Source organism: Cebus imitator, unplaced genomic scaffold, assembly GCF_001604975.1.
Source record: "Cebus imitator isolate Cc_AM_T3 unplaced genomic scaffold, Cebus_imitator-1.0 Scaffold72, whole genome shotgun sequence".
Taxonomy (NCBI): domain Eukaryota; kingdom Metazoa; phylum Chordata; class Mammalia; order Primates; family Cebidae; genus Cebus; species Cebus imitator.
This window is the reverse complement of record NW_016107387.1, coordinates 5,671,449-5,692,218: the sequence shown is the minus strand read 5'-3', so window position 1 is coordinate 5,692,218 and position 20,770 is coordinate 5,671,449. Positions and strand designations below refer to the sequence as shown.

Below are 20,770 nucleotides of genomic sequence, written 5' to 3'. Positions count from 1 at the left end.
ACTAAGGACAAAGATATTCCCAACCTCCTTGAACCCCTGCTGGTGTCCAGATGTCTGTGGTCGTCAGTTACCTCTTCATCCCAACCCTTTTCCTTCTCCCTGCCTTAACATAAAAACAGCCTAAAATGTGTTCTGACTTGAGAGGGTCCTCTGGGACACTGGTCCACCATCTTCTTTGCTTGCTGGCTCTCCAAATAAACCTACTTTTCCTCCCACCAACTCTCATCTCTTGTACACGGCTTTCACATGGTAAGCAGCTGAACTTGGGTTCAGTTACACGAGGCCTCAGAAGAAACCAATCCTGCCAACACCTTGCTCAGGCTTTTAGCCTCCAGAATTGTGAAAAAATACATTTCTGTTGTTTATGCCGCTCATAGTCTGTGGTATTTTTATATGGCAGCCTTATAGAACTAATACAGGGGGCTTTCTGGTTGCCCTTGTGTTTGCTGGGTCCTTTGTGATCCAAGATCTGGTCACTTCCACTAATCACGGCAACCACGCCATCAGAAAATTAACGTGCAGACCATGATGTTACATTCTCAGTTTCGAAAAGCATATCACAATGACACTAGACCCCCACATTATCTATCAGTAAACTGTTAAAACTGAGGTCTCTTTTACTCTGGCCTTGTTGACTTTTACCAATACTTCAGAGCAGGGAGAAAAAAAGAGAAGAATTTATCCGAACAACTTAAGTGGAAATAATTGAACAATGAGGTCCTTCTTTAGTCTAACTATGGAAGGGGTTTCTGAAACTTGATGACCATAATCGAAGGCAAAAGACTTACTGGAAGAATGTCCATTGTGTTGAATATGGGTTTAGAGATTATTTGCTGTGACAGTGTTGAAGCTGAGCAGCTGGGATGGAGAGGGGCCGTGTCCCCGAAGTAACAGAGACCTGGCCATCACTTAGGATAACATTCTCGGATCAACAGGTACAGCTAGTAAAACTGAGAGGGAAAGGAAAGCTTTCAAGTTGAACAGCTAAGGAGAATTTTTAGGCTCGGAGTGGTGGCTCATTCCTGTAATCCCAGTACTTTGGAAGGCTGAGGCTTCCAGTGATCCTCCTGCCTCAGCCTCGCAAAGTAAGGGAAAACATAATGAGACTCCCGTCTCTAAAAAATAACAATAATAATTTTAAATTAGCCTGGTGAAGCAGTGTGGGCCTGTAGTCCCGGCTACTTGGGAGACTGAGGCAGGAGGATCCCTTGAGACCAGGAGTTGGAGGCTGCAGAGAGCTATGATTGTGCCACTGTACTCCAGCCTGGGTGACAGAGCAAGACACTGTCTCAAGAAAAAAAAATGTAAAGAGAAGTAATAGTAGTGACAAATTATTCTGAAGTCCAAATCCCACAGAAAATAGCAAGATAGGAAAAGGTCAAAGGTCAGTTTACTACATCTAATGTGTTGAATGTTTACTATGCCTAGTGCTGTGGTAAGTGTTCAACGTGCACACCGTTTAATCTCCACTCCAATTCCGTGACAGGTGTTATTATCAGGCCCAAAGATAAAGAAATAAGCTCAGAGAGGTTAAATAACATATCCATAAAATAAGACACAGAGTTACATATTTCTGTATAGCAAAATGATTAAAATTACATATACATTTCCTTTTCTAAAAAATGTGATTACTAAAAAATTAAAAATTACATGTGAGCTTGTATTACATCTACAGAACAGCACTGTTCTACACTACATCTATTAGCTTCTTAAAATGTAGAAAGAAAAGTAATTCATTTGCTTAATCACAGTAGACATTTAACTAGAAATCTAAGGAATTAAAAGCTTTTAAACTTACAAAACGAGATGAGTTATCATTTTTCACAGTCTTCGCATTTCCAAATGATTCCAGAATTGGATTTGCTTGCAAAAGCTGCCGTTCAAGTTCCCCCTAAAAGACATTACACACACACACACACACAGACACACAAATAATAGCAGATGCATGTTAATCTAATGTTTTTACTCAAGTTATCAGGGAAAATTTTTTTAAAAAAGAAACTGCATCTTTTCCTCAGATCTTTCATTCTATTTGCCATCCAGCAACTTTTGTTGGCTTCTTAATCCTGGTTATGATAATAAACTCTACTAAAAGAAAAAAATTAGCATCTATAAAGTGATCACAAGGAGAAGAAAATGTCACACTGAACAGAGAAGATAAACTTAAGCACAGGGCACATAAATCAGGCACAGAATTTGGAAAATAAAACAGACTGGCTTTCATGAAATGAAATTTCGCATGATACTCCAATTAAGAACACATTAATGCTTCTAAAAAAAAAAAGAGAGAGACCATATTAATACTTCTGTTTAACTCCGCCTTATGTGAAAACTTTAAGGCAGTTAATTTAACAGTTACTACTGTATTGATATAACACTTTCCAGTTTTCCAAGGAATTTCATATAATATCTCTATCTCAGGATGGTAAAGATGTTGATGCTACTGACTTGCTCAGATTTGAAAGGCTGAGTAGAGGGTATTTGGTATAATGTCTGCTTTAGTCAGTCTCTTTACTTACATGTAAATGAGGCTATAAAACACATTTTACAAACAAAAGATGTATATTAACATGTACTTTAATCATGAAAGACAACAGAGAGCTGTATGAGAAAGCACGATGCCATTTCTGGCCATGAAAAGCACTAGAAGTGATGTTATGTTTCTGGAATGTAATTTCAGAATTATATTTTATGACTTAAATAAACCTGCTTTTTCCAAACATAAATCTTACCCCTATATTTTAAAATACCCACAGTATTTTGGACCTAAAGAAAAACTAAATAAAAACTGCTAGGAAATGTGATACTCAAAGCAAAAAAGATGCACATAAAGAACCTCACATAAGGCTTTTGAATTAGTGGCATTTGGTATGTGATGCACTGTATCACCATCAAATTCAAAAAAAGAACAAATATATGTCATCCATATAGTTCTGCCATGCCACCCTGGTGTGGACTGTCACTCAGCTGAAAGGGTGGGGAAGTGTTCCTGAGGCACATTACATAGGAAGAGGACCTGCTCTGTGTACGTCCTTTACAGCATGATCAGGACTGTCTGCATGTTCACAGGTCTTAACTACAGTCTACAACTATGTTCAACCACAACCAGTCAGGAACCAGTCTTGTCAAGAACCTCAAGCTACATGGATGTCATTACATGGCATCACTTCATTTTCTTGGCATTAGACAGTTTCCTCCCTGCACAACAAATCTTCTGGTTTCTTAACTTCAAAACACTAACCAGACTATTTTTGCTGTAAGTTTTTCTATACCATTACCTGCTGCCAAACTTTCTTAAGCATGGTATCCCGAACAACTCTGATGACTGAGAGCCATCATTAAAAATGGCAGTCATTATTTGGTTGTAGAATAGACTGCATTTCCCCCAACTGGGTCAGCAGTCACTTCCATCAGCATTCCTATGACTAATATCTTGCAAAGCCCTTGGTTTACTCACTTTGCATCAACTGTTGGGTCTCTAAAAGCCTTTTTGTTTTAAACCTAATTCAATCTATGTGATGAGAATGTGGAAACTTGGAAAAACACTGGCATTCTGGTAAGTGGGGCATTACCTTAATACTAAATATCTACTGTTAGACTATGGATTTCTTAAAATCACACACTATCCTACCAAGTCATAAGAAAAAGACTTTCCTAGTCCATCTTTAAAGAGTTTTCCCAACTTGGAGGTAAAGCCAGCAATGCATATCTTATTTTAATATTACTTAGATATGGCTAAAAGGATTATTTGGGTCAAATTTTTTTACTGGTTCTTTTCCTGTGTGTGTGTGCACATGTGTAAGAGTGTGTGTGTGTGTGTGAAAGAGAGAGAGAGAGGAAGAGAGAGAGAAAGAGAAAGAGAAAGAGAGAGATCCACTGATTCTATTCGTCTTGTGTTGGCTTCAAGTAACCTGGTTGTATTCCCTGTGCCTAACTCAGTATCAGGTCAAAATGATGCTTGGGAAATGTTTGCTGAATGAATGTATAATCAGAGGTTCCACGGGTGTCCAACCATTTAAATGTGAGGACTTTTTTGCTTATCTGTGATGGCAGATATCATGAAAATAATGCACAAACCTTTTTTTTAAAATAGTTTTTCAGCTATTGTTAGTGTATTGTATGCGTAGCCCAAGACAATTTTTCTTCTTTCAGTGCGGCCCAGGGAAGCCAAAAGGTTGGACACCCAGAATCCTAGTAGTATTTAGGGAGGGAATGGTGGTGAGCCAAAGGCAGCAAGAAGATTTATAGGTCCTCATAGTCACCATGGTAATTGTGGACTCATGTACTCCTCCGTTCCTGCTGTGGGTCCCACGACATTAATAGCGTCATGGTATTTTAGTGGACATTGGTGAGATTGAGCAACAATCTCAAAAACTCATAAATAAAGCCCCGAAAACCTGGCACAAAGCCAATTATCACAGCATATAGAAATTAACATGAAATAAGGCAATTTCTGTGTTGACCAATTTCATAATTAGATAAATGGTGCTAACAAATCTCAGCCAAATTATGAAGGCATTTATAAACCATCAGGGGGCAGTGACTATTCACTTTTCCTCTAGAAGTGGATGGGCAATGTCTCCTGTTTCTATTCTATATTATTTTGGAATATTAAAAAAAAAGCAGCCTTAGCTATTGAAATGATTTTTAAAGTTCTAAATATTTAGAGTTATATAACACTTTAAAGGTTTACCAGTAATAGTGAAAACTATACTCCTGGAATTATTACATAGTATATAATATACACTTCACTATATGATACAGCATTAGTTTGAAATGGTTAAAAATATATACCTCTTTCAAAACTCCAGTTCAGCCAGCAAGGGGACTCAGGCTGGGATTGGGCTATACCTTGCAGGCCTGGCAGGGCAGAGCTGCAGGAGGGTTAAAAGCTGGCGGCAGCAACCAATCACATATTGATAACCAGACTCTAATCTCAATTGACAGGCTCTAATTACTTACTACTTGTTATCTATCACCTTTCTGTCTTGGTTCAGGACAGTTTAAATCAGGTTGAGGAAGGATACAAAGTTGTCTTGAATATGACTGGAAAGACAGGGAGGCAAGTGAGCTGGCTTGAAGGAATCATTCGTAGGGGATGGTCAAGTTTTAGAACTTAATCATTTTCAAGTCTGCTCTGAAATGGCACTGTGTTGAGGCTTTGGAGTGGCAATGAACTCTGTGCTAGACTTGAGGGTCTCTAAGAGCAACATCTTATGAGGAAAGAGGGCACACAGACGCTGCATCTGCAGCGTGGATACTAAGGGGATATAGCCAAGTAAGACCTTTAATTTTGTTATAAAAAGCATAACAAAGGTTCATAGATAATGTTTATTTAAAGTTTACTTAAGTATTGTGACTTTAATTTTGAAAACTGATTTGCTTGTATTTGTTCATTTTTTGAAAATGAAGACAAAATTTAAAAGGTAAACATAAAAGACTGAGCACACCGCTCATTAGGATGGCTTTAATAAAAACACAGACAACACTAAGTGTCGATGAGGACATGGAGAAACTCAAAACTCTCACACGTTGCTGGTGAGAATGTAGAATGGTGCAGTCTCTTTAAAAATGCTTAACAGAATTACCGTATGACCCAGCAATTCTACCTCTAGGTATCTACCCAAGAAAAAAGAAATATGTTCTCACCATAACTTGTACATGAGTGTTCATAGCAGCATTAATTATAATGGCCAAAGAGTAGAAGAAATCCATATCCATTAACTGATGAATGAGTAAACAAAATGTGACACATATTTAATAGAATATTATTTGGCCATAAAAAGGAACGAAGTACTTATATGTGCTAGAATCTGGATGAACCTTGAATATATTATGCCAAATTAAAGAACCGCCAGGGAGGACCACATATTATATGATTCCATTCACATGAAATGTTCAGAATAGGCAAATTCATAGAGACAGAAAGTAGATTAGTGGTTGCCAGGGGCTGGGGAGAAATGGGAGGTGACTGTTAATGGGTATGGAGTTTCTTTTGGGGTGATGAAAATGTTCTAAAATTGATTATGATAATAATTGCATCATGTAAATATACTAATAACACTACATTGTATACTTCCAATGGGTACATTGAATGGTATGTGACTTATATCTCAATTACGTTGTTTCAAAAAAAGAATGAGTAGATAAACAAGCAGATAAAGAAAGGATTGACAAAGTCAGGAGCCTGGAAATACCCTCCCCTTTGTGTTTACAATTCATACTACTGTTTGGTGATAAAATGGTGGATGTACACAAATAGTTCCTCGGAATTTAACTTTTGCTTATAAAGTTAAATATAAAATCATAGGCCAGTGGTATCAAATCAACCAAAAGAAACTGTGACCCTGCAAAGTACAGACTTCACATAGTAAGTATAACTTTAAAGCAATCATTCAAGTGGGGTGAAGAAGTCGCAGATAGTGGCACCCAGCGGGGGGAGAAGTAACTTTTTGACAGGACCCTTCCTGGGTGTGACCATTTCCTATCATGCTGTTAAGCATTTCATGTTCTTCAGTTGTGTTGGGGAAGAAAAAGTAAGAACAAATATTCTTCTAATATTTCTAAAAACATCAGCATAGCTACTGCTTAACCACTATTAAAATCAACTCGGGAAAAGCAGCACTGAAGATTGTGTGCACAGTGGGCTCATGCAGTACGACATGCAAATCGGCCATGACTGGAAGCACGGCCCAAAGAAGCTGCTGCCTTCTTTGGGAGAATGTGCTTCCCAGGGATTGATTTGACCCAAAGTAAAATCTAGGTGGGGCAGGCATGCTACTCACACACAACAGGGATCCACTCTGTAGTTTAAAATGACATCGAAACAAAATGTTAACAACAATGATGTATGTGTTCCATAGGGAATTTGGAAAACATAAATCTGTGTATTAATTGCTTAATACTATTTCAGTAGTGACACAAGCACATATTAAAAGGACATTTAGCAAGTACTTCTAAAGCTTACAGAAAAGCTGGTTTCTGGTCCAGATTTTCCTTCTTTAATTGGTAAAGAGGCTTTTAAATATCCTACAGGATAATGATTATTTCATTAACCCTTTGTATCAGTGGTCTATTCTGCAGCTAAAGGAGCAAACAGACATCACAGGACTTCATGAGTATAGTACAGCTTTGGTGGCTGGCAATCTCTTAAGAATCTTAAGAATGATATCCTAAAATATCAGTGTCTATGGCAATTCCTTAGATATTTATGATCACTTCTTTATATTAACAGATCATTTCCCTAACTCAATGTTCTTGTTTCTGGCTTTATATTACCTTCGTATCATTATGTTTGTAGAAGACAAACCAAAGCCATTCCAATGCTAGGGAAAGGATTAATCCAAGTATAGATGCCCTACTCTATCCAAGGAATCTAGCTCAGGTCTGTCCTCCTCCTCCTTCCAGGTAGTGAGAAATAGAGGTCATGCTATGATTCTTGGTTTCTTCATTGCTATGCTCTATGGAGCTAAAAGGCAAGCATCTGATAATTAGGAAGAATAACTGTCTTCCACTATTTGCCCAGCATAAGAAAATCATAATTTATTTTACTTATTTATAGAGATGAGGTCTTGCTGTGTTGCCCAGGCTGGAGCACAGTTGTGTGATCATAGCTCACTGAAGCCTCAAATACCTGGCACAGGCAATCCTTCTGTCTCAGCCTCCCAAGCAGCTGGGACTGTTGAGGATGTGCCACTGTGCCCAGCTCTAATATATTTCATATGTTAAATACAATTGGGCTTTTAGTTTAAAACACATATAGGCAGAAACTATGCCATGCCATAAAAATTTAACATATCAGAAATTTATTAGCTCCAAAGGTACAACTTTTAAAGGTGTAGCCTCAAATTCAAAATGTAGTGTATGGCATAAAGCTAGGTTTCCATGTATCTGGTAAGTATACAAATAATTCCACCTAGTATATGACATAGGAAACCATCATTTATAGGCTTCATAAACATGCAGTTCAATGTCATGATAAAAGGGCAAATAAATATTAAAATTTATCTAGAAAACAAATTTAAAGCAAAACAGCATGCGCTTCTCATGAAAGAATAAGGCTCTAAGCAATAAATTTTCAAAATTAAATTTTTTTAATGATAGATTTCACTTACAACTAGTGGTATTTGATTCTAGCAGAGACTCAATCTACAGACAGAAATTGGTGCAAACACTCAAGACTAAGAAGCATAAAGAAAAGCACTTGCCTGGTGTTTCACTGGTTTAGGCGATTCCTGCTGTTCATTACAAACAGATAAATGCAAATGTTAGCAAGTTTGAGTCTTTGCCTAGCAGTAAGCCATTTCCAAAGCACCAAGCCAATGTGCAGTTGAGAACTGCAGAAGCTGGTTTGGCCGGCATTCAATCAGGCTGTATTAACTACCACTTCTGCATGTCTAAAAATTAAGGATAACTGACATTTCTATTCTTACCCTTTTTCCTACCATCACTTCTTCCCATATCTCTACCCCCGCCTCAAGTTGCTGTGGGTAGTAGCAACAGGCTACTGCAGGTTCAGAAAGAACTGCTAAAAATAAGGGCATCTTCTTTTGGTGGAAAATAAGTCTCCATAAGTACTGCTGAACAATTCTCACCAAATCTTTGCAACAAATTAGGCATACAAGCCATAACCGTAATTCCAGTTTGCCCTGTCAGAAAGCCTATTTAACAGCAATTTCCTTGTATCCTTGCTTCTGGAGTGGAAAAAAGTGTTGCTGGGTAGGTGGCAGGGAGCGGGTAGAGACAAGGGAGCTGTCGATTATAGCAGTGTGCAGAGTGGATTGGCTTCCTTATTTTTGTGTCTGAAATTATAAATTAAAAAAAGAAGGTTTAAAACACAACAGAGAAGAAACTTACAGGAATATTATGGTCCTTTCTTCCTTTATGTGAAGAAGCAACATGGGCAAGGTACTGAATAACTTTCTTTGTATTTTCTGTCTTCCCAGCACCTGACTCACCCCTGGAAGAAATAATTAATATAGGCTGCTTTAATGAAAGCACAGCACATGCATTCCAAAATTATAATTGATAAAATTAAATTGTACTGGAACAATAATTAATAAAAAATTAAGAGAATAGAAAGAATAACTCAGCAGTAGTTAGAAAATTATTCTTATAAGAGGTATTAAATAATAAACCCAAATAATTATTTTTCTTCTTTGAGACAGAGTCTCACTCTATCACCAGGCTGGTGTGCAATGGCACGATCCCGGCTCACTACAACCTCTGCCTTCTGGCTTCAAGTAATTTTTGTGCCTCAGCCTCCTAAGTAGCTGGGATTACAGGCATACACCACCACGCCTGGCTAATTCTTATATTTTAGTAGATATGGGGTTTTGCCATGTTGGCCAGGCTGGTCTCAAACTCCTGGCCTCAAGTGATCTGTTCACCTCGGCCTTTTAAAGCTCTGGAATTACAGGCCTCAGGCACTGCACCCGGCCAACCCAAATATTTCTTGATAGATGCCAGTAAAAGGACACAGGAAAATGTTCATAATACTTTTTTTTCCCTTGGGGGTGGGAGGTTCTACCAGAGAAGTGAAATTTATTAGAACATTCAGGAAGAAAACTCTTTAGTACCATAAACATATCCGGCACTACAAACAGAATCCCTAAAACAATTAAATTAATATGATTTAATCTGAAGGAGCCGAAAGAACTCTGAGATGCCTGCTGGTGCTGATATTCATCTTCAAAGCCACCGAAAGCCTTCTCAGATCCCCCTCTCAGAGGAGGCTGGTGACGTTTTGCTTCCTGGTGTCAATGTTGTGCCTCATTCACACCTTGTTAAAGATCTTCCCATTATTTGCTGGCCTCATAGGCCAGGTTCCTGATGGCAGAGCCTATAGCCTCATATATTTATTTACTTGTGTTTTGCTTCTTTTTTTTTTTTCTTTTTTTCTTTTTGAGACAAAGTCTTGCTCTGTTGCCCAGGCTGGAGTGCAGTGGCATGATCTTGGCTCATTACAACCTCTGTCTCCTGGGTTCAAACAATTCTGCCTCAGCCTCCCAAGTAGATAGGACTATAGGCATGTACCACCACGCCTGGCTAAGTTTTTGTATTTTTAGTAGAGACAGGGTGTAGCCATGTTGGCCAGGCTGGTCTCAAACTCCTGACCTCAAGTCACCTGCCTAGCCTATGTTTTGTTTCTTTTTAATCCTTGTAACCTTACCCAGTGTTGACACATAGCAGGCATAATTTGTTGTCAAAATAAGTGATTACTATGAATTTTGTTGTGAATGAGGATAAATACTACCACTTTAAATGATTCATATTTACAAGCAAGGCTGACACATTTAAAAAGTTGCTTTTCATTTCTACTCAGTACTAAGCTTGAATTTCAAACAAGCTGCTACACACACAGTGATACCTGAATTATGGCCTCTGGCCAAACACTGAAGCTTCCCTAAGACACGATCAAAGCAAACCTACTTTATAATCAACAAAATTCTCAATTTGGATTATAATAAAAATTTCAATATCTAATTAATTTTTCTTTAAAAAAAAACCCAAACTCAAAAATATTCTATACATTGCCAACGAATAATCCTCTAAGCATTTAATCTAAGAATTGAAAATCTAGTTTTTCTAACAAAGCTGGACTCTTTCTTGGAATTGTACTATTTGGGTCAGGTACAATGGCTCATGCCTGTAATCCCAGCACTTTGGGAGGTCAAGGCTGGAAAATTGTGTTAGCCCAGCTACTCAGGAGGCTGAAGTGGGAGGATCTCTTGAGCCTAGGAAGTTGAGGCTGCAATGAGCTGTGATTGTGTCACTGCACCCCAGCCTGGGCAACACAGTGAAACCCTGTCTCAAAAAAAAAAAAAAAAAGAAAGAAAGAAAAAAAGAATTGTACTGTTTGAAGTACCCAAAACTTAAATTTTTTGGTAGCCTTACTGGTTGCATTATCTTCTTAACTCTGCGCCCTGACAACCACAATCTCAACCGCAGGGAAGATTGGTTGAAGAAACCCTAGTGATCAACTGTTGGCCTCAAGTAAGGAAATTTTCTTTTCTGGGTCTCAGTATCCCAAATCTATAAAATGCAGGCATTGGATTAGATCCTTTCTAGTCCCAGGAACTGATAATTCTAGACATAATCCACGTACTTGTTTATAGGGCTATGTCCTATATTAAGTTTATTAACCATCCCTCATGTTGTAGTAACATTAGTTCCCTTTTCTGTTTCTCTCCATCCAGAAGTGTTTTAATCTTAGGTACTCAAATCTACCAAGCTTTTCTTTTAAGGTTTCTGCCCACTGTTCACGCTAAAAGAGGCCTCTCCGGCAATCGAGATTACATCAATCTGTACTCTCATTTTTATATCATCTGTATTATTAAACCCATCTGTTGTTTTCTTTTACAACTTTGATAGTTTCATTTTTATAGCTGAATCTTCAATCTGAAAAAATTTATGATTTGGGGTAAGGATGTAATCTAATTTTTCCCCCTAGATGATTCAGCCCACATCCCAGTATCAAAGACATTCATTCAGGCCGGGCGCGGTGGCTCAAGCCTGTAATTCCAGCACTTTGGGAGGCCGAGGCGGGTGGATCACGAGGTCAAGAGATCGAGACCATCCTGGTCAACATGGTGAAACCCCGTCTCTACTAAAAATACAAAAAATTAGCTGGGCATGGTGGCGCGTGCCTGTAATCCCAGCTACTCCTCAGGAGGCTGAGGCAGGAGAATTGCCTGAACCCAGGAGGCGGAGGTTGCGGTGAGCCGAGATCGCGCCATTGCACTCCAGCCTGGGTAACATGAGTGAAACTCCGTCTCAAAAAAAAAAAAAAAAAAGACATTCATTCTCAGGTGATATAAAATGTTATCTTCTAGCCGGGCGTGGTAGGTGCCTGTAATCCCAGCTACTTAGGAGGTTGATGCAGGAGAATTGCTTGAACCTGGGAAGTGGAGCTTGCAGTGAGCCGAGATCTTGCCACTGCACTTAAGCTTTGGAGACAGAGTGAGACTTCATCTCAAAAAAAATAAAATAAATAGAAGAACAGTCATTAAATAAATAAGAAAAACAGGTAAGAATATTAGATTACAAGGATATAAGGAATGCTACAAAAGACACTAAAAGGAAAAAGAGAAGGAAGGACAGCCCCTCCTCTAGATACAAAAGTCAGGGAAAAGGCTCCTGAAAGATGAGCAAGAACTAGCAAGTGAAGAGCTGAGGAATGTGTTCAGAAAGATGGAGAGGTAAATCCTGGTACCTGGCCATCCCTTCCTGGACTACACCAAGCTCTTGATATAAATAACAATCAGGGGAGGAAGCGGCCAGAAAGACTGATGGAGCAGGAAGAGGAGGGATGCCATGGACTCTGGAGGTCATGGTAAAGAATCTGGGTTTTATTCAAATGTAATTTCTTATTAGCTATCATGGTGGTCTCTCTGTTTTGTTCTTAACTTTATTAGAAATACTTAGTGTTTCCATGTTAATCATGATGTTGGTTGTTGGTTTCAAAAAGATAATTTCTTATCATGCCAAGAAATGTGCCTCTTTCTTAGACCAATGATGACTTGTCTCAAATATAGTTATGACTGTTACTTTCCAGCCTGGTTTGTCTCTGAGGTGTCCCAGCTAATTCCCTCATTGGATATGCTTCACGTGTCCTTAAAAGCATTTTTTCCTGCCTGTCACACTTATGCAGCCATACTTCAACAATAGCTTATGAATCCTGCTAAATTTTACATATTTCTTGTCTAAGGTAACTCTGCTATAGAAAATATGGCTTCAAAAACAGATGTTTTCAAAATCTTACTATTGAGCTCCCAAGAGGATAGACTATGGGTCTTATATTCCCCACTGTAAAATGGGGATAATAGCTCCTAATGCATATAGCTGTTGAAGAAAAAATACAGCCCAACTAGAGCATAAAATTGGCATTGAATAAACATTATCCATTATTGCCCACTCAAATATTCATCTACTATACATGAGGTGACTTGAATTACTAAACTTTATGAATCAATATTAGGATAGTGGTTAAGAACCTGAGCTAGAGTCAAAATGACCTATCTAGATTCAAATCCTTCTGCTACTCCCTAGCTATGGAGCTTTAGGCAAGTTATTCAGTTCTCTAAGGTTCAGTTTGTATGTCTTTTAAATGAGATTTCATAGGAATGAGATAATGCAGGAAAGAGCCTAGCACTGCCCCTGGCCAAAAGGCTCTCAATAAACGGTAGTGGTGACACCAAGAGCTATGATAATGATGAAGATGGTAATAGAAATTTTTAAAATCTGACTTTAATAAAGGAGGTGGCAGGATCAAAGAACTATAAATCTTGGAAAAATAGAAAAAACAAAATGAAACAATGAGAAATGGCTCCTCTGTCCCAGATGGAAACAGAGGAGGTAAAAGCAGCTTGAACAAAAGCAGGGGGAAGAGAGCCAAAAAAGAAAGCTCAGCAGACTTCTAAGAAAATTAGTAAGGAGAATCCTCAGAAAAGTGAACAACAGGCCAAGACCTCAAATAGTGAGGACAAAGGGAATCTGACCTCATTTCCATCAACAAAACAAGATGTAATGGTGAAGCAGTCTTTAAGTGGCTGGTTGTTTCACTGCTAGTCTAAGACAGGACTATGGTTAAGGGGGAAGGCCGCAGGCCCCGCATCATGCTCTTTTGGAGAAGAAACCCTTCAAAGAGAGTGGTAGAAGTACAAAGCTAACAAGAACAAAGCAAGGAGGCTTCTAGCTGGGGTGTCTTGTATCTGCTGAAGCACGTTCGGAAGCAAAAGATTTGGAGTTTCTAAATGTGTACATATTTGTGTTTCCTCAATAGGTCTACAGCTTTGGCTTCTCAAACGGATGTGCGATCCAAAACAAAAACATAAAAAAACAACAGCCTAAAGAAGCAGTGACGCAGATCGTTAATATGTGACAAATTCTGAGACCTTTTTCTGAATCCCTTCTGGACCATGGGGATTTCCCCAATGAGAAAACCTTTTTTTTTAGATCTTTATTGGTAAAAATATTGGTATTTTTTTTTCCTGTCTGGATATTTGTAACATTGAAGTCAGCCTACTTTCAAAATCACCCTTTCCTTGTTTTAGATAACCTCAAATTGAAAAACACCATATACATATTGCCCCCTATATTACCTATACATATACAAATATATAACATTAGTAGATGACTTCCTATAGTTTCCAAACTCTCTTTAGAAAGCAGCTTACTATGAAGAGCAGAGATTTTGTGATCAAGACAGGCTTGGGCTCAAGTCTCCACTATCGCACTGGCACTAGCTAGTATGAAGTCTTGGATAATGTAACAGTAAATGGACATAACAGAGGTATTGCAAAGATTAACGCAGAAAACACTTCCAAGGATGTTTTTCCTTTCCTTGCATATTTGCCGAAAACATACTAAGTTTCTATTTACAAGTTGATTTAATACTTTTTTCTTTCAAAACATAAATACCATCGAAGTGAGACACAGCTATAGCCATCTAATAATTTCCAAACTTTTAAGACTTGAGGACATCTAAAATCGTCATTAGAAAAGCAAATTGACTAAATCATTGACTAAATACTTTTTTTTTTGACAAGAGAAAAGGCACACAAATTTATTTAACATGAGCATGGGGAGAATCACAGAGTGATTGCCCCTAAATAGTTATCTTATGCAGAAAACTTAATTAGCTTGACTGTGGACTGTTTAAGAGGGCCCCAGTCACATGTACTTGGAGTACTGTATTTGGTGGATCTTCCAAGGCACCATGGAACATATCATATTTTCTTAAATCTAAGATACATTGTTTCACTTTTTCATATTTTTCAGGTCATAATGTAACTTTGTAATAGCTATGAACATGAAAAGCTGTTACTAAATATCACAGTTAGTGGTATCTAAAAAATTTTAAACTATTATGAGGCTGAGAGAGGTGGGGCTAGGTACCTATGGAGGGATAGGAGAGGGAACTTTCCTGGGTGATGGTACTGCTGTCTACATCTGGATAGGGGTTCACGTTATACAGTGACTCAGTAAATGAATGCTTAAGGTTCATGCATTTAATTCTAAGTAAATTTTGCTTCAAAAGAATAATATGAAAGTACTGGGCTTCAGTTAACACTATATGCTGAAGTACTCGGGGGAAAGTGTACTGATGTCTATCTACAATTGAACTTGAAATGCATCCAATGAAGGGATTAATAGCCCACTAAAGTGGTATGAAAATCACTTTAAACTGAAAACATCTCAGCAGTCACATAAGGAAACATCATCTAAACTTTAGCAGAGCCCCTAGTATATACATGTAGCTGCCACTGACCCCTCCTAGGGAGGTTCCCAGATCGGGAAAAGAGTGACCTTCAGCACTGAGAAGCATGAACCCAGCTGTTGATTAGCATCAAACAGACCAAGAGAACCCTCCATACTTTCCCACTGGAGCCTTAAACTACATGGGGCCCTCTGTCAAGGAGAGGATATATGCCTTTTATTTCTATAATTCCACAAGACACTCATCACTGAGTACACTTGTGTAAATAAGTCTTACATTTTCTCCGTTAATCTGTCTACTGTCAGTTAATTTGCAGGCCCCCAAACTCTGAACCCAAGTTGCAAGAGGAAAAGTTTTCCTCCCAACATATACCGTATAAGAAGGACTGATGGATGATGAACAGATGAAAATAGGATAAAGCAAGTACAGCAAAATATCAACAGTAGAATCTAGATCATAGACACATGGGAGTTCACTGCAAAATTCTTTAAACTGTGCTTTATGTCTGAAAATATTCTTAATAAAATGGAAAAAGCAATTTAAAAAATAATGGAAGAAAACAAAAACATGGTACTTGATGACTGCCACTTCGTACCCAAGAAGAGATAAACCCGGGTGCTAGAAGACTTACCTCATAAATCCAAGTCTATTAACTGGGGACAAAGTACAAACAAAAATGGTGTTGATCATCTAATTATAAGTGCTAGTGTCTGCAACAATGACTTTGGGTAACAAAATTAGTACTCACGAACCTTTGTTCTGTCAAACAGCAAGTCATTCCCCCCCTAAGTTCTTCCTGTTTTCAGACACTCCCAAAAGTCTTCATCAAACCACTCAATCTAAAAGAAGATATAAGCCTCCGCCTGGATTTGGTTGTATTCCAACACACCCCTGGTGGACTGACTAAAGTAATGGCCCCAAGTGTTTCATGCCTCACTTTATGATGTTTCCCACCTGACTCTTGCTTGGGAATGGGACAGCCCAATGTGATACAAGCAGAAACCTGAACAATGCTTACATACTGGAGCTTGCCCTCTTGCTGCTGTTGAACAATGCCACCACGTTAAAAGCCAGGGCTAGACTGCTGGGGAAAGAGATGCTAGGTGGAGAAGAAACCAAGGCACCCCCACCAACAGTCAGCCAGCCATCCCACAGTTGTCTGCAGACGCAGGAGTAAGCTTCTAATGAGGAAGCTGAGCCTGGACCAGATCGGCAGAACTGCCCAGCTGAGCCCAATCCAACTGCTGGGAAACCTCTAGAACCATGCTGATTTGAGCCACTAAGTTTCAGGGTGATTTGTTGTTCAGGAAAAGCTAATTTATGTAACTCCTCAAGACTAAACAATGCTAGCAGAAAATTCACATAGCAAAGCAGACTCTCATCTCCTCAAACCTCCTGTCCTGCCACTCCTCTTTCTTATTAAATACAAAGTTCTACTTCGTAGAAAAGAGAAATCATTAGATTAGAATTTTCTCAATTCATAGCTCCCCACCCCTACTTACTGGCATTGGTACTCATCTGCCTCCTCGGCCCTGTCACTGAAGGAGAGTCGCACCCCCATCAGGACCTCACTGTGCCCAGACACTCAACCCCTGTGCTCTGCGTCTCATCGCCCTCCTTGCTTTCTCAATTCTCTTTCCTGCCTCCATCCCAGACAGTCCCAAAATGTTATCTTCCTCTCATCAGCATTTAATTTTGCCCACACTAAAAACACCACCAATAACAACAAAAATCCTATTGATTTCTTATCACCACTCAATTACTCTTCACCTTCTCAAACTATTTGAAAGTAGTAGGTTTATATTTGGGTTTTTAAAAATTGTATTTTATTTTTAACATTTTCACCTCCTCTTCATACCTCAACTGCCACCTGGCTTCTACCTCCTCGTTATCCCCAGTCCACTCCAGCACCCTCCATTCTCTATTGCTGGGTCTAATGCGCACAGTGCTGCTCATCTCTCCTAGTCAATCTGAAGTGCTGACCCCGCCCTCTGTCCCGAAATGCCTCTCTCCCCTTGATTGCTGTGTCACTACACCTTCTTGCTTCCTCGTATGATGGATCATTTTAGCCTTCTTTGTGGCTGTTCCTCCTCTGCCTCACCCGAGTGTAGGTTTTCCTCAGGATTCCACACTCTGCTTTCTCTCAACACATTCTTCTAAGGCAATCTCATTCATTGGCATGGCTTCCACCACCTTCCATACCACTGGCTCTTCAGATCTACATTTCTAGCACAGGTCTCTTTCTCTCTCCTGAGCTCCAAACCCACATAACCAAGAGCCCCATGACAGCTCCACCTCAAATGCAACATGTCCTAAACCAAACTCATTATCTTCCACTCCAAACCTGTTCTTCCTCCCATGTTCCCATGTCAGGAGACTTCATCAACACCTTCTCTCTTAGCTCCCTTTTCTTATGCATGTAAATCACCAAGTCCTGGTAAGTCGTCCTCCTAAACCAAACACCATTTAAATGCAACCACTTCTCTCTAGGTTCAAATCCACTTCTGCACCTGAAGTCCTCACCATGTCTTGCCCAGATAACTGAATAGCTTCCTAACTAGTCCTCTTGTTTCAACTCTTCCTCCACTCCGTTTTTCACATTGCCACCAAAGTAATCTTTCTAATTGTGTCCTTTTGTGGATATTGTTTTATTCTGCTGTGAATGTTCAACTCTTAGCACACAGTACACTAGGCACATGATAATTAATAAATGCTTATTGAGTAAAAAGAATAAATTACTGAAATGTCCAGGAGGCCTACACTTGGACATATGAACTAAAGATGTAAGTTTCACAGATTAACATTATAAAATATGTGAAAAGCCCAGACTGACAACCGAACATTAACACAAAATTTAAGCAACTTATATAATCTTAGTCTTAAAATAACTGCAAGGTTTACATCAAACTCTTAAAAACTACTGCTTTACTTCTCCCCTCCCCCCTAACAAAAATAATTGCTCTACTTTCCAAGAAAATCAAAAGCAAATCTGAACGTTCAACATTTACTTACGTGCAAAGAATTGACTGGTCCTCACGATCTATAAAACAGAACAAAACAAACAAAAAAAAGAAAGTGACCATTTGCCTGGTTTTAAAATATGTGATATAATAAAGTTGCAGTAATAGCCTATAAAATATTAGTAACTACTCCTCTCAAGCCAAGTTAATGCCTTTCCAACCCCATTATAGAGTCCTAAATCTAATCAAGCCCACTCATTATCTCCTATTATTATGCCAGAGTCTCTGGGGGTAAATAACAATAACTTAGGCTTATTCCACACAACGTTTGCCTGGATGACTTCATATGTCTAATTAACCTTGATTCTCATACCCTTCCATATACCAAATTCAACAGGGAAGTTTTATAAAAATGTATTTCCTGGCATTCCACCTCACTCAATCATTTAACTCTGGGAGGTGGGGATTAAAAACGCTTCTTTAAATAAGCTCCCCAGGTGATTCTGACACCTGGCCAGATTTGGAAACCACTGCCTTTCAGAATGGCTTCGAGAATACTCACAACCGGAGAGGAATCATTGCTAATTTGATCTTAAAGGAGGAAAAAAAGTATTAAACACTGAATGGAAAGAAAGTTGAAGGAGGATAAACATCTATAAACATTGTCTCAAGTCAAGATGTTTTATATACCAAATATAACAAAAGAATCTAACACAATTTTAAAGTGATTAATGATTTAAGGATCCAACTAAAATTTTCAAATAAAAAGGTGAAAATCAAACCCATATCTAGTCCATGGACAAAATTACCAGTATAGGATGCAGAATTTCTGATCACTTATGAGTATTACTATCCTTATTTCACAGATGAGAAAATGTTCCTCAGGGAGGTTAGGTAATCCTTCTAAGTCACACAGCTAAGAAGGGGCAAGGATGCCGGGATGAGGATCCAGGCCTGTCTGCCTCTAGCACCTGTGTGTGTTCTCAACAATATGAAAAAAGTTTGTCATTGACTAGAAAGGAATTGAGCTCACAGGGCATGGCCCAAGTAGCTTTTTGCTGCTTGCTATGCTGTACTTGCTTTTCCTCTGGTCGATGCCTCGGGTGCCCAGTGAGGATTTCACAGTAGTTAAGCATAAATAACTTCCATGAAAGAGAAATAAGTGTTCCATTTACTATGCCATACTGTTTTTACATACTATTATTAAACAAATCCATACATTCTATGTACAAACTGAGATTTACAAAGAACATAGTACTGTCCTGCCCCTCAAGTCGAATTTCTTTTTCTTTTTCTTTTTTTTTTTTTTCAGATTCTCGCTCTGTTGCCCAGGCTAGAGTGCAGTGGCGGGATCTCAGCTTACTGCAATCTCTGTCACCTGGGCTCAAGCAATCCTCCCACCTCAGCCTCTTGAGTAGCTGGGACCACAGGCAGGTGCCACCATTTTCATATCTTTGTAGAGACAGCGTTTTGCCATGTTGCCCAGGCTGGTCTTGAAATCCTAGGCTCAAGTGATCCACCTGCCTCAGCCTCCCACAATCTTGGGATTATAGGCATGAGTCATGGCACCTGGCCCTAATTGCATTCTAATACCTCATAACCCTGTGTTATTTTTTCTTCTGACTCAGGCAACATTCATTATTACATAGTCGATGTTGGTCTCCTTTACTCATTTACTTACACAGAGGTCACACTATATCCTTTCTTCCAACATACTCTTCCTAGACCCACAAACACTGGGATATCTCCTGTGTGTCCTTTTGGACTCAGTCCACCTTCACCTCCTCCAGGAATAGCTTCTTCCTTAGGTTTCTCAATGTTGCCTTCTTTTAAGAGTATTTTAGAATCCGACAAACAATACTGCAGTTGACCGCTCACTAGAATGCATTGCTTGAGATCTGAGACTGTCTTATTTCCTTAGTCTCAGCATTAACAGCTTTGGTGAGCCATAGCTAGCTTTAATAAAGGTCTGCTGAGAGAAACCCAGTGTTAGGTGCTGTGTGGGCACTGGCAAGATAATGGTACCTGGAATCTTTTCTAGTTCTAGCTCTGCCACAAACTACGTATCTATAAATGAGGCATTTATTCCTTGCTGACTGGTTCTTCACCTTCCATAACTTTACCTTTGCTTATTCCCTCTCAATATGCATCTTCAGACCCCCAAATTTTCCTGGTCTTAGCAATTTCTACAGTACTTCACCATACCAAGTTGTTTATGGCTTTTAGAAACTAGTTCACACATTAAAGAAATCAAAGCACACAAAAATTAACCCCAAAAATTGGCTCCTAATTCATTAAGAATGATGTTCTTCCCACATCTGTACATGCTATTATCATTGTCTAAAATTTGAGACCTACACTTCTGCCTGCTGCATAATTCATTCCCCCACTCTTCTTGCTATCCCCATCCCCACCAAACAACAACAACAAAAAACAACTCTTTTCTAGCCAGACCCATCTATTTTTGTTATCTGTCTGTCTGATCTTGTACTAACTTTGGGCCTTGGTACAAGGGGGATGGGCTTGCCAACCTCCCAGATTCTCTCTAAGTCTGTGATCAACTCCCCACCTCTGCTTCCCTGAATCCTTT

At 39.0% G+C, this 20,770-nt stretch overlaps 1 protein-coding gene across 9 annotated transcripts in view; it reads right to left on the bottom strand.

Annotated features, from left to right (window-relative positions):
* MYH10 (myosin heavy chain 10) overlaps window positions 1–20,770 on the bottom strand; it is a 152,606-nt gene that overhangs the window by 92,704 nt on the left and 39,132 nt on the right. For 5 of the 9 annotated variants that reach the window (XM_017531469.2, XM_017531468.2, XM_017531473.2 and 2 more), the window contains exons 4-7: window positions 18,233–18,260; window positions 8,857–8,959; window positions 8,208–8,237; window positions 1,799–1,891 (exon numbers count right to left, since the gene is read on the bottom strand). In XM_017531469.2, coding sequence (XP_017386958.1) covers window positions 1,799–1,891; window positions 8,208–8,237; window positions 8,857–8,959; window positions 18,233–18,260 — 254 coding nt within the window. The remainder of the gene's footprint in view (window positions 1–1,798; window positions 1,892–8,207; window positions 8,238–8,856; window positions 8,960–18,232; window positions 18,261–20,770) is intronic. The other 4 variants (XM_017531471.2, XM_017531474.2, XM_017531472.2 and 1 more) reach the window with 2 other exon arrangements.